Source organism: Falco punctatus (assembly GCF_963210335.1).
Source record: "Falco punctatus genome assembly, chromosome: 8".
Taxonomy (NCBI): Eukaryota; Metazoa; Chordata; class Aves; order Falconiformes; family Falconidae; genus Falco; species Falco punctatus.
In genome coordinates this window covers 35,700,530-35,720,407 of record NC_137588.1, presented here as the reverse complement: position 1 = coordinate 35,720,407, position 19,878 = coordinate 35,700,530, and the positions used below count along the sequence as shown (strand labels likewise).

At 40.0% G+C, this 19,878-nt stretch overlaps 1 protein-coding gene across 2 annotated transcripts in view; it reads right to left on the bottom strand.

Moving 5' to 3' along the window:
- The window catches only part of MGAT5 (alpha-1,6-mannosylglycoprotein 6-beta-N-acetylglucosaminyltransferase), a 131,918-nt gene that overhangs the window by 10,457 nt on the left and 101,583 nt on the right, over positions 1-19,878 (bottom strand). For both annotated transcript variants that reach the window (XM_080399659.1, XM_080399660.1), the window contains 4 exons: positions 16,037-16,186; positions 8,527-8,673; positions 3,902-4,018; positions 2,989-3,063 (listed from right to left, as the gene is read on the bottom strand). In XM_080399659.1, the coding sequence (XP_080255785.1) occupies positions 2,989-3,063; positions 3,902-4,018; positions 8,527-8,673; positions 16,037-16,186 (489 nt within the window). The remainder of the gene's footprint in view (positions 1-2,988; positions 3,064-3,901; positions 4,019-8,526; positions 8,674-16,036; positions 16,187-19,878) is intronic.

Here is a 19,878-nt window from a genome sequence, read left to right as displayed (position 1 = left end):
TATACAACCATGAATCACAGAACATCTTCAGTTGGAATGGACCCACAAAGACCACAGAGTCCAACTCCTGACTCCACACAGGGCAACCTAAAAGCTAAACCACATATCTAAGAGCATTGTCCAAACACTTCTTCAACATTGACAGGCTTGGGGCCATGACCACTTCCCTGGGGAGCTTGTTCCACTGCTTGACCACCCTCTCGGTGAAGAGCTTTTTCCCAGTGCCTGTTCTGAACTCTCCCTGATGCAGCTCTGAGCCATTCCCTTGTGACATATTTGAAAAAACTGAGTAATTTTAGAGCATATTTACGGCAGAATAGTTTTAACTGCATCTAAAAAAACAGGTTGACAATAGACGGTTGGAGGTACTTTTTAATGAAATTGTTTCAAAAAGGTCATTTTGCTATTTGGACTTAAGTGCCCTGCTTATTCTGTCCATTTATAAATCTATTTAAAATACTAGATGCCAGAGAAAATCTCTATAGATTCAAAATCCAATCCAATACAGTAATCTATACTATATAATACTGTAATAATATCCAATATTAAACTGTGATATCGCATTGGATTCACAGCTGCTGCAGGCAGAAGTCAAAGGTGTTCAAAGACAGCAGATCACTTGTGAGGCTTCACCTTTTGCTGCAGGCTTCGGCTTTTAACATCTCTTAGTTGAAAATTCTTCCCAGAAACTGGGCACCCACAGCTTGGTGGGCAGCCTTCCTCAGCTTATGCCACCCTGAAGCATGTCTCAGCGTACATCACCTTCACAGCTACCAACACACAGGGCTGTGTTTCAGTTTGCTGTCTCTGGCTAGTTTTCCCATCAACCATCAAAAGCAACTGAAATTTGGGAGCTTCAACCCAGTCTGTCTTGCCCTACAACCCTACATGCAGAAGAGTAAAATAAAGTAAGAAAAAAAGGATGTTACGTAAACCAGAAGGTTAAGCTTCACCAGAGACTGTATTTATGTTAGGTTTTACCTCTAACCATAATTACAAGGTGAGACAGGCTCAGTCCTGCCATCAAAGAGGTGTCCTCCTCCCTCTGGCTTGTCTTGCTCTTGGATGAATGTCCTCACTCCGCTCGCTCCGCCAGGCTCTGGTGCTCAGCTGACCCTCTGCTGAGCCAAGTCAGTGCGCTACCCTAGCAGAGCCCTGCCAAAACGTTTCCTGCCAGGTTACCCAATACTCTGCTTGACCACATCTTTCCAAGTCAGCACGCCTGTTCCGTCAGCCCAGCCCGCCTCATCCAACAGCTCCCAAGTGCGCAGCAGGGAATCCTGCAGCTGCTTCGGCTGCAGTTGCCTGGCTGCTCCTTCGATGGCAGTGCCAATTCAAGCAGCCCCATCCTTGGGTTGCCACCCTACGCTGGCTGCTTGGCAGAGCTGACAACTGTTCGTGCAGCCACAAAGCAAACAGGATCAAGGAGTGGATTCAGCAGATGGCACAGATGCACCTGACAGCCAGGCTGGGCTGCTGGCAGGAAGGAGTGAAAGCTGTTCTAATCCAGCTGAAGGTGGCTCTGCTAAACGCGGAACCACAGCTCACGGGAATTTGTGAATAGTTCGTACTTCAGACCTTAAAGATCTTCAGCCCAGCTGCCGGATCTGAAGATTCAGGGAATTCACAAAACCTTTCTCGTGAACACTGTTCTCCCTCCTGATCCTGAGCCAAGACCCCAAAAGGGAGACTCCGGACAACTTTAAATCCTACAGATTCACCATCTTACAAGGTGACTTGCAGGCAAGTGTATCTGGCCCCATCCTCTTGACCTTCAAACACCCCCTGAAGGCCACAGTCCCGTAGTTAATGCACCCCACAACCTCTGACCTAGACCAACTCCAGGCACCTTCATTCCTGTTCCAGGCTTGTGCTGCTTTCTCTGTTCTGCCTGCCTCCCACCACATACTCTTCAACATAAAGTCTCAGCCTTTACTTTTCCTTCATCTGACGTGTTAATCAGCCACAGTGCTAATAATGATGCCTGAGCATCCTGGGGGCTGTGAAACAATAACAGTTTTTGACAATTAGTCAAAGCAATGAACAAAATTACAATGCTCTATTTATTTCCGAGAAGCAGGCAGTACAGGCCAGGGCTCAGCCCTTGGGGGTGGTCCAGGGGGGAGAGACAGGTTTGCCCCATGAACGCTACCTCTGGATTGTGTCTTTCTCCCTTACACTGAACTTGATTTCATCCTGCATTGACAAAACCCCTCCATTAGAGCTAACTCGGGTAAGAAGAATCAAAAGGAGCAGAGGTGCTCTGACAGGCTATGCCATCAACGCAGCAACAAAAAGCTTAAAGCATTTTTTGGCAGGAAACTGGAAATAGCTCTGTTATCTACGCTTCTGACCTGAAGCTGTGTCTTTCTTTATTACTATCTTTAATACCCCCCCAACTTTTAAGAAATGCAGGTACAGGAACAGAATCAGTGCTTCTGAAAGAAATCCTGGCAATAATCTGAGATACAGGTGATTCCTATCTCGCTTCTGCAGCAGCCAGAACAAAAGGCAGAGCTGGCTGCTGCAACAGATCTGGCCTTGGCCAGAAGGCCCAGCAAACACAGTTTGTAGAAATCAGGATCCCATGTAAATCGCTGCAGTTTATTACTCCAACTCAGTATCTTCTGCTGCTCTCAGCTGGCAGTAATGCATGGGAACCGAAAGTCCTTTAAGTAACCGTTTCCCAAACGATTTAAAGCTTTATTGATTGAAACTAAATACTTGAAACATCCACCCAGAGGCTTTAGCCTAAGTGCAAATCTACCACAAAAGTATCTCTACATTTATGTGATACTTCATGATCCAAAGATTTTTTTGTGTGTAGACAGTTAAAGAACTCACATATACACTGAAAAATTACTTTGCACCAAGGGCTGCCCAGCTGTTATTTCTACTTGAACAGCAACAACACTGAGAAGCTTCAAAATGGAGAGGGTTCTCCCTTCCCAACATAAAACAGGAGTCATCCACAACAGAAGTTCATACCTGTCTTTCAATAAATGCATTCATCCTCTGAAGCATTCCCTCACAGGTAAATTCATAGGGCAAATAAGGGTCAATCTGTGGAAACAATGTGTGTTAAGGTTAGAGGTTATTTTGTTTAAATTAACTTCGTAAGGTGCTGCATGGTAGCTGCTTGGATTGCAAATACTACATTATAGCTTAAGTAGCAACAATAAACAAACTCATTAGCAAATCACAATTTCACAAAACCATCAGCAGTTTACGCTGATTTTTTTCTCCCTTGCAAAGGCAATAAAAATCGCTTAGTGATTATCTTTAAGGAAACTCAGGGTATACTGCAAAGCTATAGATATAAAGCTAGCCTGAGACCCTACGGGATTCCAGAGCTCTGGCTTTAACTAAGTTTCAGTTCTGGAGTTGAAGTGAAAAAGAAAACATTATGACAAAAAAAGAATGCGATATCTTTGAAAATCACTTCAAACTTTTTATTTTCCGCTTGAAGTGCTCTCATTACAATTCCACACCGTAAGTGCACAACCACTTCAGTGGCGGTTACATCAAGGCTAGAAAATCAGTCAAAGGAGTGGAGCATGTATTTGGACAGCCTGCAATACTCTAAGGATCAACAAGGCAACGTCCACACTGAATGCACAGGAACAGACTGCTGTATAATTTACATAGGAAATTCACATTTCTATACAAATTCACTCACGTTCGTTTTTTTCAGGTAAAAACCTGACTGATCCAGTACTAAAACATGATAATCAGATACCACAGATATGTAATAACAATTTCCCTCCCCCCGCCTCCCCTGCTCCGTATCTTACCACAGTGCAGTACTCTGCTTTAATTAGACTAACATCAGGAAGCACTCTATATGCAGCACACAATATACCCACAAGTGTTGATGACAAAGTGAGGACACATTTCTCACCTTTTGATTCAAAATTGATTTCACAGCCTTCTCAACTTCAGAAAGATCATTGATGTCTACAGTCCAGACATGGGGCTTCCCAATGTAAACTTCAGCATAGGGATGCTGAGATGTCAACTGAAAGGAAGAAACAAACGATACTGGTAAAAATTAATGTGTCAGGCTATCATTCCCTCTCACCCTCTTCATCATTTTGGACGAAATGCACTAGGCTAATGCAGGAATTCAGCTAGGAAAACAGTCAACGTCATTCGTTCTAAATTATCTTTCAGATATTCTGTGTTGAAATATAGAGAGTGAATTTAGTTGGAAAACTGAAAATCAGATAATAACACAGATCACAGGTAACATCTATGCACCTCTAATTTGTGGCTTTGATCCTCTTAACAACCCACATGAGAGAAGACTTGATGCTTACTGAAACTACTTTTCAACATGACCCTGCTTCTCCACGCCGCTCTCTTTTTCACAACCCATAATTGCTACTAGTCCTGGTTAGACCTGCATGACTCGCTTCAAGAGATGTCATCCTCATCCCGTCTCAACTTCAGACAATGTCCTCACCCTGTTTCTCCTTCGAATTTCAAACATTTCCAAGCTTCTGTGAGCAGCAGCGAATAAAGATTCATTTCTACCACTTAGGATGAATTCTGACTCTCGCTGCTGATAGTACAAGAGCAACTTGACCTCAGTGTTTACTGTTGTTTTGCTCACCACTTTGTCAGAAAGCATATTCAATAAATACACAAGTAGATAACTAAGAAAAATCATATCAGAGATTACTTTCAGAACTAGCTGGACAGCACAAAGTAATTTTATGAAAGGCTGCACAGGAGTGAGAAGAACAGGCAAATGAACACGCTGAGAGAAGCAAAAGCTGCAGAAGGGAGTTTTTCACACTAGCCTCACAAGACAATTGCTTCATAAATAAATACAAAAAACCTCCTATGGGACAAATTATCCATAGACAACTTTTATACAGCTGCCTCTTTATGCATGATACAAAGAAAAATCTAGAGAGTGCAAAAGATCTGAAGCAGCAAACTGCACCTGTTGGAGTCTTGTCCTGCACTAGGCATACACTGTACTTGAAACTCTTCCTCAATCAACGCAAGAAACTACTTCACAAAAATTTTGCCTATTGCATTTTGGTTGTGGACAAGAGAAGCCAGTCTTGTCATTATATCCGAGAGCAGTGCTCCAGGGGCTCTAGCTGCAGGGCATGGGGTGGTGAGAGCTCAGGGACTGCCTGGAGGACTGCGGCTGCTGGGCCAGGAACTCCGGCTGCTCCTGCACACAGACAGCTCCCTGCACTCACCTGCAGCCCCCTGTGCTGTGCTCCCATCGGTGTATTTTAAATTCCCCCAAAAGCTCCAACGTGTCTCGAAGACTGACATATTCTAACCTTTTTTCGACAGTATTTCTACCGCCGTTGTATGGACTTAAACATTTGGGTTACCAAGACCGAGTTCCCAGGGCACTTCTGTCTGGACTTCAAATGGCCAAAGCTACATTCCTGCTGCTTTCAGTAATAACAAAAAACCTACTGCACCTTTAAAACTATGAACGTAACACAGAGCTCTAAATTCCACAAAGTTTTAGGAATCATGCCTTAGACCACTCTTTCTCTACTGTCTCAGACAAAACAGCAATGTTAAAGCCAGATCTGATCTGGAAGATGAACTACTAAACTTCTCAGACTAGTAGCTGTTGTATTAAGAGTAACATACTTTTATTGCACCAATTATTCTCCACCTATATTCTCAAAAAATATTAAGACTATTTCCCAATACTGAAATGCTTTAATTAGCCAAGGTTTAATGTTTCAGATACTCAGGAGATACTCCCTCTGCCTATAATTAAAATCTGTAAGAATTCTTATAAATAGATTTGGAATTCATTTCTGATTTCAGGTCTTTTTTCCTTCCTAAAAGCATAAAATGAATGAAACCACACCCACCAAATACACATTTCAACTAGATTTAGCATAGAATGTCTTCTTGTTTTCTTTCGGGGACAGGGTAGAGGGAATGGGAAAAAAATATTGGTACAAATATTGGTACAAAACAAGCTGCTTGAAGGTAATTTTTTCCCCCCCTGCCTCTTTCCCCCAGCAAAATCATGTCCCAAGATAAAACAACTGCTAAGCTAAAATGAAAATTGTCATTTTCAGGTTTTGTACGGATACTTTACTACAGAACTCCATCTTTGGGGTAAAGGGGAAACAGTTAACTCCCCCCAAGCCCAGTAAATTCTACCTAGGACAAGAGAGAAATAGTGACTTACAGTGGCTACTTTACAACAGTACTGAACACGGGCTTTATCTTCAGATTCATCTATGGATAATCAATTTGCAGAACCAACAAGCTCTTGTTGTTCTCCATCAACACTTGAAAAAACTGAAACATTTACTGACTCTTAATCCCAAAGAACAAGCACATGGATTACTGGAAATCGGATCTAAATGCAGTTGTGAAAATCAGTTAGAGAAAAGGTTACTCTCAGGATAGCTCAGCAGAGCATGTGAACCCAGTAACATTTGTGAATAACGTTCATTATATTATTTTGTACTAAAGCAGTCAATAGAGATTATTTTTCTGTGCAAGTCAGGTTCACAGCCACGTGCCAGTGGGGCTTAGCATGGCATTCCAAGCACTAAAATTCCGAATAAAGAGTTAGGTCGGTCCAGATTATTTACTGAGTCTGACCAGTTACAGCATCTGCGTACAGATCAACTGGAAATGGAACAGTCAAGCGACCCACAGAAGAAAAGCTTTGAAAGGTGCCATGCCCAAGGAGAAAGTTTAAACAGACTTTTTCCTCATTACTGCCATCTCCTTTGTTGGCAATGCAAACTGTGAGAAGGGGCGAGTCTGAACTCATGTCCTGTACGAGCTGAATGTATAAGAGGCTGAAAGGCAATTAGAGTCCTGGATCATAAAATCATAAGGAATTTATGTTCCTGGTTTAAAACAGGAAACTGTCTTTTGCTTATCAGCTAGCTGGTGCTGATCAGTACACAATTTATATATCCAAGTGTAAACTTGAACTGAGAAATATAGCTGTGCAAGGTTCTCATTGTCTGTTACCAAAAGACTTTCCCTTCAGCTAAGTATGTAAAGAAAATACATATATACACACCTATGAACAAGACACGGTCACAGGCAAAAAGTACTAATGTAAAAAATGGCCACGTGACCGTTAAATGCTTGCAAGCGGTATAGGCTACACTTTATCTATTCCAAAGTCAGTGCCAGGATGAGGGGCGAGTTTACTTAGCCTCTTTTTTCTCCTACTAGAGCTGAACACAAACTGGCTGTTTTGAAAGCTTGAGGTTTGGTTTTCCTGTTCTCTTAAAAGAGTCAGTTCTCTAAACATCCTCAGTGTTTAACCACAAACACGGTGGGCTGTGACCATTAACAACATAGCTCAACAGTGCCTTGAGCAGGTCTTTTCTGGAGGAAAAAAAACCCTATCCTAAAACATACACACAACTACTAATGCCATTTTTATAATTTACTTAAACACCTTTTTACTTCCTGCACAGTACACAGTAATGTTTGTTTCTTCAACAAAATAAAACCACTCTCAAATGACACATCACGTATCATATGACATGATCTGTTCCTTGGCAGAACATCAGGTTTTCAAGGGAAACTTCAGTTTACGATCTATCAATAAGAAGCAGCAGAATATACACATGAGGCAAAACTAGAGGTAAAGCTTAACAATATGTTAATGGATAAACTTGGTTTTTCTACAAAAGTAAGGACTGATAATCCCATCAATGGCTAAAGAAAACAACAGTTGCACACCTTTTGCAATAAACAGTGAACATTCGAGAGCAGCCCTGAGAAGGACGTTGGGAGCTGTTGGGTGATGAGAAGTTCAACATGACCCAACAATGTGCACTCGCAGCCCTGAAAGCCAACTGCACCCTGGGCTGCGTCATGAGCAGCGAGGCCAGCAGGGCGAGGGGGGGATTCTGCCCCTCTGCTCGGTGCTCAGGAGACCCCACCTGGAGTACTGTGTTCTGCTCTGGGGCCCCCAACGTAAGCAGGACGTGGACCTGTTGGGGTGAGTCCAGAGGAGACCACGAAGATGATCAGGGGGCTGGAGCAGCTCTCCTGGGAAGACAGGCTGAGAGAGTTGGGGCTGTTCAGCCTGGAGAAGAGCAGGCTCCGGGGAGACCTTACAGCGGCTTCCAGTGCCTACAGGGGCTGCCAAGAAAGCTGGAGAGGGGCTTCTTACAAGGGCGTGTAGTGATGGGACGAGGGGGAATGGCTTTAAGCTGGAAGAGGGTAGATTTAGATTAGAGATAAGGAAGAAATTCTTCAATGTGAGGGTGGCGAGGCGGTGGGCCAGGCTGCCCTGAGCAGCTGTGGGTGCCCCATCCCTGGCAGTGCTCCAGGCCAGGCTGGATGGGGCTGGGAGCAGCCTGGGCTGGGGGGTGTGTGTGTGTGTGTGTGTCCCTGCCCGGGGCAGGGGGGTGGAACTAGATGTTTTGCAATGTCCTTTCCAACCCAAACCATTCTATGAAGCATGCAATTTTTTCTATACTGTGTTACTAAAAAAAAAATATCACAATTTTCAATAAAGAGATGAACAAGCTTGAGAAAGCTTACCTCTCGGAGTGTTGGTTTGCCTTTGAAAAATTCCGTGTTTTTGCTACTTTTTGGCGGGTTAAATCTTAAATTTAGAAAAGCACATCCATTAGCAATAGCTTCTAAAGGAGCCGGCCCTTCGTATGGAAATCCAAGACCAACAAATAGCTGAAAAATAGAAAACAAGGACTATCTTAGTTTTTGCTCTTTACAAAAACTGAAATGTAAGAGCTAACTTAAAATAAACAACAACACATCCTAAATGTACCAGCCTAAAAAAAATGTAGCATTAAAAAGAAAATGGGAAAAACTCAGCAGCTCACTCCCTCCTACCCAAGCAGTAACAGAATGTCCTGTAAAAGACATTTGACAATAATCTGTAGTAAACTGTGGTGTTTTTTCACAGAGCTGAGGCAACAACAGACTCTTTCAGTTATTTTTTTTTGGAAAAAAAAAAAGTCATTTGGTGGTTTGATTGATGTTGAAATAAAACTGCTGGGGCTCTCTCGCAGGTATGGGCTTTACTGCAGCAACCTCACCGAACAGCTACGCTACTGTCTTTCCTCCTCCCACATCAGCTAACCTGCTGGTTCTGCCAACATGCACACACTCCTGGCCAACTGATTAAGTCTTCTAATTAAAACGGTAGATGGCAGTAAACAGCAGCTGAAGACACCGTACTTGGGCAGCAAGAGTTTGCATAGGATTAAGAAGGTTCAACGCCCCCAAGGTAAATTGAAGGAGAAAAAATTTATTACAAAGCTATTCTTACACCAGCTGAGATTACAAGTGCTCTAGAAAAGGCAGTGCTTTTCTCCCTTGTAAAGAAATTCAATATTTTTTCAGAGTTGTCTGGCTTTTATGTGGATCTTGACCCCTTTCCTGGCTGAACATAATTAAAACCCTTGAATTAAATATAGGATTCTTCACCTTTATTTGAATGTGTGTGTATAACAGGAGGATTACAAGCTGTGATTTGTAACAGCAATTTCTCAGCACTGCTGCATGACTTAACATATATAGACAGCCACTGCTTTTTTCAAGAGAATAAAAAGCAATCTTCATAACTATTAGAATCATGTATTCAGGATGTAGGTATTAAAAGAAGTCAAATTATACTATCCTGCATTAAATTTTCCGCAAGATGGAAACAAATCCTAGTAACAGAAGATTCAAAACCGATGGCCCTTTCTAGGAGCTGATCTTAACACCGATGCATAAACCTGTAGTCAGTACTGTGCACAGACATTGCCAGGCACTGCAGCATCAATTCTCTCCAACCTATGGCAACAACAGTATAAAATCCTGATTTGGCTCATTTTAAAAATAATATTAACGCTTCTCAGCATAGTTGAGGATGTACAATTTTCACTGCATGGAGCTGAATATTGTTATTTCAGTTTTCAATTTTCAGGTTAAAAAGGTTGCCTACTTGCAAAAACTTTCTTGGCTATCTTGCAGATTTAAATCTTACATAAAACTCTCCAGTGGCTGAGAAAAAAAAATAACACCAAAAAAACAACAAAAAGAGAGATCTGAAAGACTATCTCCACCACAGATTATCTAAATGTAGGGTTTATATATGGCATAAGATACCTTACCTCTTAGTTAGAAAAAATATATACTAAATTTCATCTCCAAAGAGGCTTAATTTAAAGAAAGGTAATCTCTTGAAAATAATGAACTATGGACACTAAACCATTTAATGCAATCTGCACACATAATGTTATTTATTTAAACTACTCCTTAGTTCAGGCAGAAAACCAGCTGAGACCCAGCAATTAAAACCATCTGAAGTATCAATTCTCCTACGGTCCTGTGTTTGTCTGTTATGTGCAGAATGCTGGTTTGTTTGCTTAGTTTTTAAGTTTTTTAATAATCTGCTGCTGTGCACTGCTGAACAGTTCTGTGTCTGACTGATCCGTTTATTTAGGAGGAAACTCCATCGGGAAAGAAACATGGTTTTATGTTTTGACAGCGCAGAGCACACTGTCAACACTTAATCTATAATAAATAGCTTACCACCTGTTTCGCATCCATTTTCCAACCTTACCTCTAAGCAGCACCATACCTTTGAAGAAAGAAGGAAGGAAGGATGGATGTCTGATTGCATGTGTATGTGCTGCCTGTTGGCCCGAGGTTGCAGCCTGGCTCGCAGCTGTCTGCAGCCCCCACCAGCTCCTTCTATCAACCCTCAAAAATCTTCTACCACTCTCCATCACATCGTCACCAGGTCAGCTGAAATTCCCAAACTGAATCTAGACTCTGCTCCTGAAAATTGCCCTTTATTAACGTTCCTTAGTTAGGGAGCTATTATTTTTTTTTTACTATAAAGAGGACCTGAGAAAAACCAGCAAAACTGAGGAATATCTTAACTGCCCCACCCAAGAAAGTCACATTCGTTATGATTCAGAATGCAAGCAACACAGGTCATTTTTGTATCTTATTCTTCGGATACTCTAATTTACTAAACCTTTGAATTACCTGCGACTTATTTCCAGAAAGGCTAAAACAATCTGTCAAGGTAATTCCTAGAGGTATGCAAAAAATATTGCAAGCCACTATGTAAAAAGGAAGCAGGGAAGGAAAAGAAAAAAAGAAAAAAGCAGAAATAACAAGCAACAGTTTTCAGGTCTGAGTGAAGCAAGCATCCACTCGCAGCAGAGCTGAGGCCGTGTGAAAGACTTTCTGCCACAAACCGGTAAAGATTTACAACAGGCTGTGTTTCCACTATTTTGTGATACAAATATACGCTGTTGCCTCCACCACGTAAGGTGCTGACTATGGCTTTCAGGGTACTCTCTTACTGGATGCTATGTCTGGTAACACAGGCCACTGTGGAGAGGCACCTTCACCCTACGGCTGAAGATCTATAATGCAAAACTCCAGATCTGACAACATTGCTAATGTAACTGCGGGTACACACAGTTCAAAAATGTTAGCCATGATCTTGTTTTGTTTGCTGCAGCAGAATTGCTATGCAAAGTAGAATTCTTTTATGCTTTACTGGTTGATTAGTGCTTGAAACCATTTCATTTTCTGCATGTGAGCATTTTTCTCAGCTTTCAAATGCTTTTGAAAGCCAGAACTGCTATTTTTCATACAGTGCTTTCAGTGGGCACATGCCACAGTAGGCTGTGTATGCTAATGCCCCATATGATGTGATGATTGCCAGCAGGTGTTTACAGTATAGAAGTATTATCTGAAGGAGATAACAGCGAATACAGATGTAAAATGATCATCGCAACAGCGGTGTGGTTTGGGTTTTTTAAAACCATTTCCTTGTTTGCAAGGTCTGCTACCCAGGTGGGTCTGTGCCTGTAAGGTCTGCAGGAATCAAAAAAGGGAGTTCGTATCTGCAATCTCACCTTGCATAAAACAGGTGTTGAAACCTTTAAGCACAAATACTTTGGTTTTCATAAGAAAGGCTCCTCAGGAACCTTTTCTGCCTTTGCAGTGAACTGAACCCCTGGTTTGGAATTTCGGGCTTTTGAGTTGGCCAGCAATCACCAGACCAGCCATTCTTTTCTGATTATAATGTAAGCAGCCCTTCTTCCATGGTGCAGTAGCTAAGTGGAGAATTGCCTGACGTGAAAAGCGCTTCACAATCAGTCCCGTGAAAAAACAGGCTGGTTTGGTTTTGTTTTTCGGAAACCACTGACTTTCAAGCTGACACTCAACAATTTATTTGTGGAGTTTACGGCACTAGATCGGAGTATTATTAAAATGCGTACTTGAGCAAACAGTCTTTCTGAATTATAGCCAAAAGTATAAAATAAGGACTGAATGTTTTACTTCACTGACACTAATTCAGACTATCTGAATATTTAAGAGAAAAAAATCATATTCCAGAGACTAAATGCTATAGCTTCATAAACAGGAGTGTTTATCTCCTCCTTTTCCCCTTTCTAACATTACTGCACTTTATCTAATTTATTCTGTCAGGTCGGTAGATTTATCACCACTTTTGTATGCCTTCTTACTGAACTTATATATTCTCTTCTGAACTACAGAAAGAGAAGCGCAGCAAAGGTTAACTATCTTGATATATTTTTCTCATGAATATAAAAGAGTTTCTGGAAAAGTCAATCCTTTTGGGATTGAAGCAACTTTAGAATAGAATCACTAGTTAATGACTTTTCAGCTGATTTTGTGAGGCGTGTGGAGGTAAAAAATATATTACTTCATAAAAGGCAACATGAAAAAAAAAGTTTGTTTTCCTATTCCTGCTTATCCAACACTGCAACAACATTTTTCTCTGTCTAAACAGAGTGTTGCTCCTACTTTTATTAATCGCCATTCAGAAACTGTAAATTCCACTTAGTAAAAGAATCTGAATTCCCTCAAAAATTCAGTGACTTGAAGTAAAAAGTTGCATCTGAAACTTTCTCGAAGGGAGGACTATTTGTCAAGAATTCAGTACTAGTTCTTCCAAGAGAGTCTGGTCCAACTCCCCCAGCTGCCCACTTGGCAAGAAGCCACCTAAGTTGGCAGGAAGGCTGCCAACTTGCCTACCCTATTTTCCTCTGACGTGATGAATGGCTTTACATCTTCTCATTAGGAACTGTTGACATGTCTTGTTTTTGTCATGCACTACACAGCTGAACTAGCCATGATGAATCTCAAAAAGCCCCCTCCTGCTTGGAAAACGCACTTATTCTGAAATGCATTGCTTTATAGTACATACCAGAATGAAATGGCAGCTGCATGCTTTTGAGAAGAGCTAGGTCCTATACCAGCTACTGCAGAGAGGCCAAATAGATTTTGGGAATGCAAAGCTCTGATCGAGAATCACGACTGTGCCATCACCTACTGGTATTTTGCTGTCCAAGGGCAAAAAGAACCAGTGCAACACAAACCCACACTTCTGAGTACAAACTGTGTGATTTGTTAAATTATTATTTACCTCTGACTTGCTGAAAACTAGATCATTTGTCAGTTGACCTAATAAAAACTTGCTAACACAATGTTGAAATCACAAGCAATGGAAGACAATCCTTGCCCTTGGGTATCAAAACATATGTTTAGGAAAAGAAAAAAATCTGAAAGTTTCTGGAAGCTTAAAGACAAAGGTTGTTGCCTGGAGACAACAAACAGGCTAGATGGTTCAAGTGAGCATTGTACCTACAGATGCTACTGTCCCGGAGTTACGGCTCCGATTATTCACATACTTTAAGCACACTGATTGTCTAGTGACAAAACCCCATAACTAAATTCATTACAGGGCTCTGGTCATGTTGCCTAGCGATTAAAGTGATTATGGTTAAAAAGTGTCCTTGAACATCAGTGGATGCACGTGCACACATACACTCAGGGCACAAAGCTCCCATTCAAGTCAGCTTGATTTCTGTGGAAAACCTGCACTTCTTTTAGCAATTCAATCCATGATCTATTTGATACAAACACAATTGACCTACACAGGCAGCAGATGGCTGGCAGAGACAGGTGAGTGGTGTTTTATGCTAAGCTACATTCAAGTACTGTCTTTTAAAGGATATCAAAACCTGAAACTGTGTTAGAGCAAGTACATCTGTTGATCAACACTGAGAGGCAACCATCTGCTAAAGCAGGACAGTGTACCTATGAGATACTAAGCACCAGCTAGCAAAAAAAAAAAAAAACCAACCCAAAACCCACCAACACAAAAATCTGCCTCCAACTGAAAAAGTCTAAAGAAATTACATGATAAACCTCAGTTTCCACTTTCAATCTCAGGATGCTGCTGTTTCACCTTCTGTTAAACTAGATATAATGGAACAGTATTAAACTGGAATAATAACTGAAATCCATGATGCCGTAAGTCATATCTAATTTCACTTCATTTGTTGCAACATCAGAAATACATTGCAATCCCATTTGCCTGACAATAAGTATTAGAAGAAACTGATGGACTCCTAACTGCTATCATCAGGTCTAAGCTTTGTTAGCCTGGCTGCACCATGAATAAATAACTTTCTTAAAGGAAAACAGCATATTTGCAAATCTGCTACCAAAAGTTCAGAAAAGCCATACGAAAATACTGCTTGCAGACTTAATAAAAAATGTTTGTTAAGAAAGGTTGTATCAAAAAGATGACATGATAAAAAGAAGGCTTGATGACCCTGAGACAGGGTTCTGAAACATACTGATACATTTCTCTGTGCCATCTACCAAGAAATGCAGCAAATTCTCAAAGGACTTCCACCAATGTTAGCAAGAAAAAAAACCCCAAAACCTAACGTAAACCAGCAGTACAGTAAATCATTAAAATCTAAAATTCTCATAGGACTCTGAAAACAATACAGCGTAGATCCATGCTTTTCACAAAAATACAATTTGTGAAAAATAAGCAACTTACTGACCTTGGGAGTACTTCAGAATCACAAGATAGTTATCTTCCATCTGATACTGCAATTACCAGTCAGAGCCCGAGCGTCACTAGCCTGGCTACCTCATGTCACAAACCCCGTAACTGCACTGTGCTGAGCAGCAGAATATGCATGTATCAACTTGAATTGTCCAAAATTCAATGTGTCTTTATAGTGCATCTTAAAGCACAGTAAATATAACCGATAACAACGAGATGAGCTATACTTCATATTGAAAACCAAGATTTTTAGTGTTAATACACGCAAGATGGCTGATAAAGAATTAGAGGAAGACTTAGTCAAACATAACCATACTGTACTTCGTACATTGTAAGGACTTCAGTAATCCTATAGAAAGCCTACTAGCTTATTTTACTATTCCAGTGAACGGAACATTTATTTTTTTCATGAGGAAGTTACTGTTTGTGCTTGGGGTTATTACACTGTCACTATCCTTCCCACATTAGTATTATGATTAACACAGTGATTTCATACTCTACACAGGCAAAAGCTGTGTAATCTCAGTATTATCTGTGACAAAAGTAAATGTTGACTTTTCATCTGCAACATTATGTGTATCTGTATGCATCAAGTACACACACAGTGGTTGCCTTTAAAAAGTCATAATTTGCCAACAGCTGTCACACAGAGATGTCAAATTACCATCATTTTCCCAAATATTTCAAAAAGGCGACCTCTGCAGTAGTGTGGGAAGACTGGGAGGCACTTTCTTTTTTCAATAGACTCGCCTGTAGAAGTGCACAGCAAGAAACTATCAACAATGGGGAGTAAGTGATGCAGTTCCACACATTTTGCTGATTTTAAACACACAAACCACTTCTTTCACCAACTGAAAGTTAAACATCCAATTTAAATGTAATGACTGAAGTGCTTTAATGTTGTAAAGAGCCACAGAGATTATGGGAATGACACAGAAAATCCCACAAAGCATTCTAACCATGAGGACAAAAGTTTATTTATTTCAATGTATATACTATCCTTTTATCTTCAGTTCCCGTGACTGTGGGGCTACAGGCAAAACACACTCTTTTGCTCTCTCTCCACAACTGAAGTAGATGAAGGAACTGAACGGCAAATGAAGTGCTTGGTTTTTTTGTGAAATACATGCACTTCAGACACTGTCTGTAGTTATTTCCGCCACTACTCCTTCTTGACAAACTTACTTTGGTTTCTCTCAGTAGAAACTGCAAATCCCGCCCGCTGAGTATGCCATGGTTTTTTACATAGCCAGGAATATAAATGGTGCTTGTCCCATGAACAGTTCCATGGACTTCCATATACGTGTGGATGATGTCCAGATAAGCCTTCTTATCCTGTAATAGCAACAATAAAATATTTTCAGTCTTTACACATTTCAAGCTGCAGTGTTCAATCACAGCTGGTTTTTTATTTCCTGTACCACAAAAGCCAGAAAAAGTAGTTCACTTATTCTTATATGATTTCTGTAATATTTGATCTATTGTTACATTATTACTTTTCTTTTCTACTAGATTGGAAAAGAGCTGCAGCTTTTTTATTCATAGTATATGCATAAATAAATCAATACCAAGGTTTTATTCATTTCTATTTGGACAGGTCACCATGAGATAGCTGTAATCTCAGCATGCCTGAACAATACATGGCCTGAAAATACTAAAAAAAACCCAACAAACCAAACATTTAAATATCACATTCTCACTAGTTTTGTCAGAAATGCAAAAAATTAGTTGTTGTTGATCTTTGTGAAGAAAAGGGTGAATCTTGCTTTGGTAAAATGCACTCTTGAGAACTGAATAACTGAGTACACATCTTTATCTAAATACCCAGTATCCGAGTCCCATGAGATACCTACAAATATTCCAGTTCCCTAATGTTTTAAAGGTATTTTGGAATAGACCCAGAGAAGAGTAATGGTTTTAGGTTCACATGAAGAAAAAAAAAAAAAAAAAGGTACACCATTCTAGTTTGCAAACAAGAATTACTTTAATTTTCAGTGCCATATGTTTTTTGAGATGTAAAGACTACTAGCATTCCAAAAGCAATTAGCTGTAGACTGTATTTACAGCCAGTATGCAGCACAGATCAAAGAGACTTTCCCTCAATATTTGCACATTAGCCTTAGTAATAGCTCTAAAATCAGGCTACAAGTTTCTATACTTCTTGGCAGCAAGAGAATTTTTCAAGAATTCTACTTTCCCTCACTATTTTGGTCACGTAAATCCTGTACGCTGTGCCTCCACAGCCCTGTGTGAAAGCTGGCCAACAATTTTACTGAAGTTCATTCAAAGGGCAAGTAGACTGGTGAAAATTCTGTCTTTTCAAATCTAGGAGGAGCAATAAGGTTATCAGGCCTAGATGAATGACCACTATCGCTTCTTAAAACATCCTTGCTAAACTAACTGTTCGTATATGTTCGAGTACACAGGGTATTTCACATCACATAACAACTGGCTTCTGGCTTTAGCTTGCCCTGCTGGTGACACCGCTTGTGATGAAGTGGATTGCCGGCCTCATTATGTTCACCCCGTTCTGGCAGCTGCGCCAAGGCTACACCAGTCAGACAATGTCCTGGGCTAAGTATTATATAAAACTGCCAACAAATGGAGACAAATGTGCTTTCTTGCTGGATGTGGCTGCCGTTATTGTTAATTAACACAATTTTTTTTAAAAAACTAGAAGCTTGCTGCATTTTTTATTTTCCCTTTTACTTCAAATTGGAATTACTCTGAAAGACATGTTCTTATTATTTGTAAAGTATCATAATTAGAAACTGTTGAGAAGCTCATGTGCTTTGTCAAAAGAAAATCCATTATAGTACTTTCTCTTTGCAAATGTGCAGGAGAAATACAGATGGGAGTAGCCGAGTCTTGTTTCCAGAACGCAGCAGCGCTCTGTTGCTAAAGGCATACCTCAATCCTGCCTGCCTGGCGTTTAGTACAGAGCCTGTGAGCTAGGCTGCAGTGTTCTGCATGGGAAGAGCAGACGATGAAGCACAGGTACTACTGATGTGATCTGCCTATAGCAAGAACACAAACACACTTGCCCCAGATTTTACTGGCTCGTGTCACACAAACTGATGACATGAATGCACTCTAACTCAACTGACTTTCTGCAGAAAAGAACCCAAAACCTCAGAAAACAATCACTGCTTGACTCCCTCATTCACTTAGAGTCAAAAACATCTGCTTTCATAATCATCTATAAAGTACCATAAAAATACCATTAGCTCCTTACACTTTACATGAATCTCACTAACATTTGTCTCCTCCTGTATTTCAGTCATCTTGAATTTCCATATTCCTTGTAGAAAAGTGTAGTATAAAAGCCTATACTGTAATAAGCCACTTTGCAAAAATAATCAGGACAGATAATTCCACTCTAAACATTAAAAACATTGAAGTAGAAAATGAGAGAGTATAAATACGGCATTTATAAATAGAAAGGCTACAAGTAAATAAATCAAGAAATGTGATTTGCAAACCAAAGGTCAGCATTCCTTCAACTGTTAATCCACTTCCTGAGTTTCCTTGCTTGGCACAGATAATAAGTATCTTTTAGTCTTAAATCATTTAACGGTAAACTCCAGATTTTTACTTTCTCCAAAATGAATTCAAAGAGAAAAGATCATGGGCTGCTGGCTAGTAACGCAAAATCAACATTCTCTGCAGAGTTTGTATCAGCCCGCACTATTCACCCATATCTGCTGTTCAAACTGCAAATCTAGACTTTAAGCATGAAAGATAAACACATCCAAAAAAAAAGCCAATTATTTTTCCTCAGCATCAAAATGGAAGTGTAAAGGTAAGTCACACAAACCTATTCTGAAACAATTTCAAAAAGATTTTCAGCAGCTAAAATAAACATGCTGTTCAGGAAAGTACTTTTTGTTGATCATTAACTGCAGAACTGTTATTACTGTTCATCAATTACTTCCATCTACTTTTGAAAGCATCATGATAAAGCTTTTCTCATCAAAGAAATCAAATGACAGCTGTCTGATAAGCCTTTCCCTAGGACAATTTTGACAAGAAGACAGTCTGAAGGGCTGAAATTTGAAGTTTGGTGGGTGAAAAATTTAAGTATAAAAGCTACAAAAATATGATAGAAACATGATGCATTAAGAACTAAACTGTGCTTTTAGTAAATGGTGGTAATTAAGAGCTTTGCTTTACCACCAGTTTGTCAGTCAGATAATCACAGTATTTTGAAATTTTAGATCATTCAGGTACCCTCACAGAAGACTAGAAATTCAGCACTGAACTAAGCACCACATATTCGGAACTACAGGCCAACTACATTACAATAGAGCTTGATTCAGTCCTAAACTGGATTATGGGTTGAAAGTTCAAACTGCAAAATGTATGTAAAACAGCCCATATACTCGGTCTTACTAACATTGAAAGAGTCAGAAGACAATGGTTTTATAAAGCTTGACAAAGGAAACTCAGAGAACTAAGTACTGGGATAGATTTTGTGTATATTCTAATGCATACCATTAAGTCTAGAAGTCCTAACATCTGCTTATTTGCCAAAGTGTCAAGTCCAAGGTAAGCCAAAATCCAGTGTATACGCAATGTATAACAATTGAGATTGTCACATAAACTTAAGATTGGAAAAACCTCTTTTTGAGAGCTGTCACAGTCTTAAAGACTTTTCAAGACATCCTTGAATAATGAAAATCTTGTCCACTGACGAACTAGAAGACATGCTGGAGAATTCAACGTACAACAATATTAAGAGAGTTAAATAGATACAGTGTTTAACTTAACAGTTTTACAGTGGTAAATCACATAGAATAGATGATGTCTCTTGGAGATCACATAAAAAAAATTCCATCTGCTAGCCATGGAGTACTTAATGCAGAGTATTGGATTTATAAATGGATCTGGAGAGGATTCAGTGATTCATGAGTAACAAGTGTGAATTCTACACTGAGCAAATTATCTTAAATAAAGTGTTAACTACATAACCATATAAACCCAATAAAATTACAACACTCGGTTCTCTCTGTACAAGGAAATCCTCT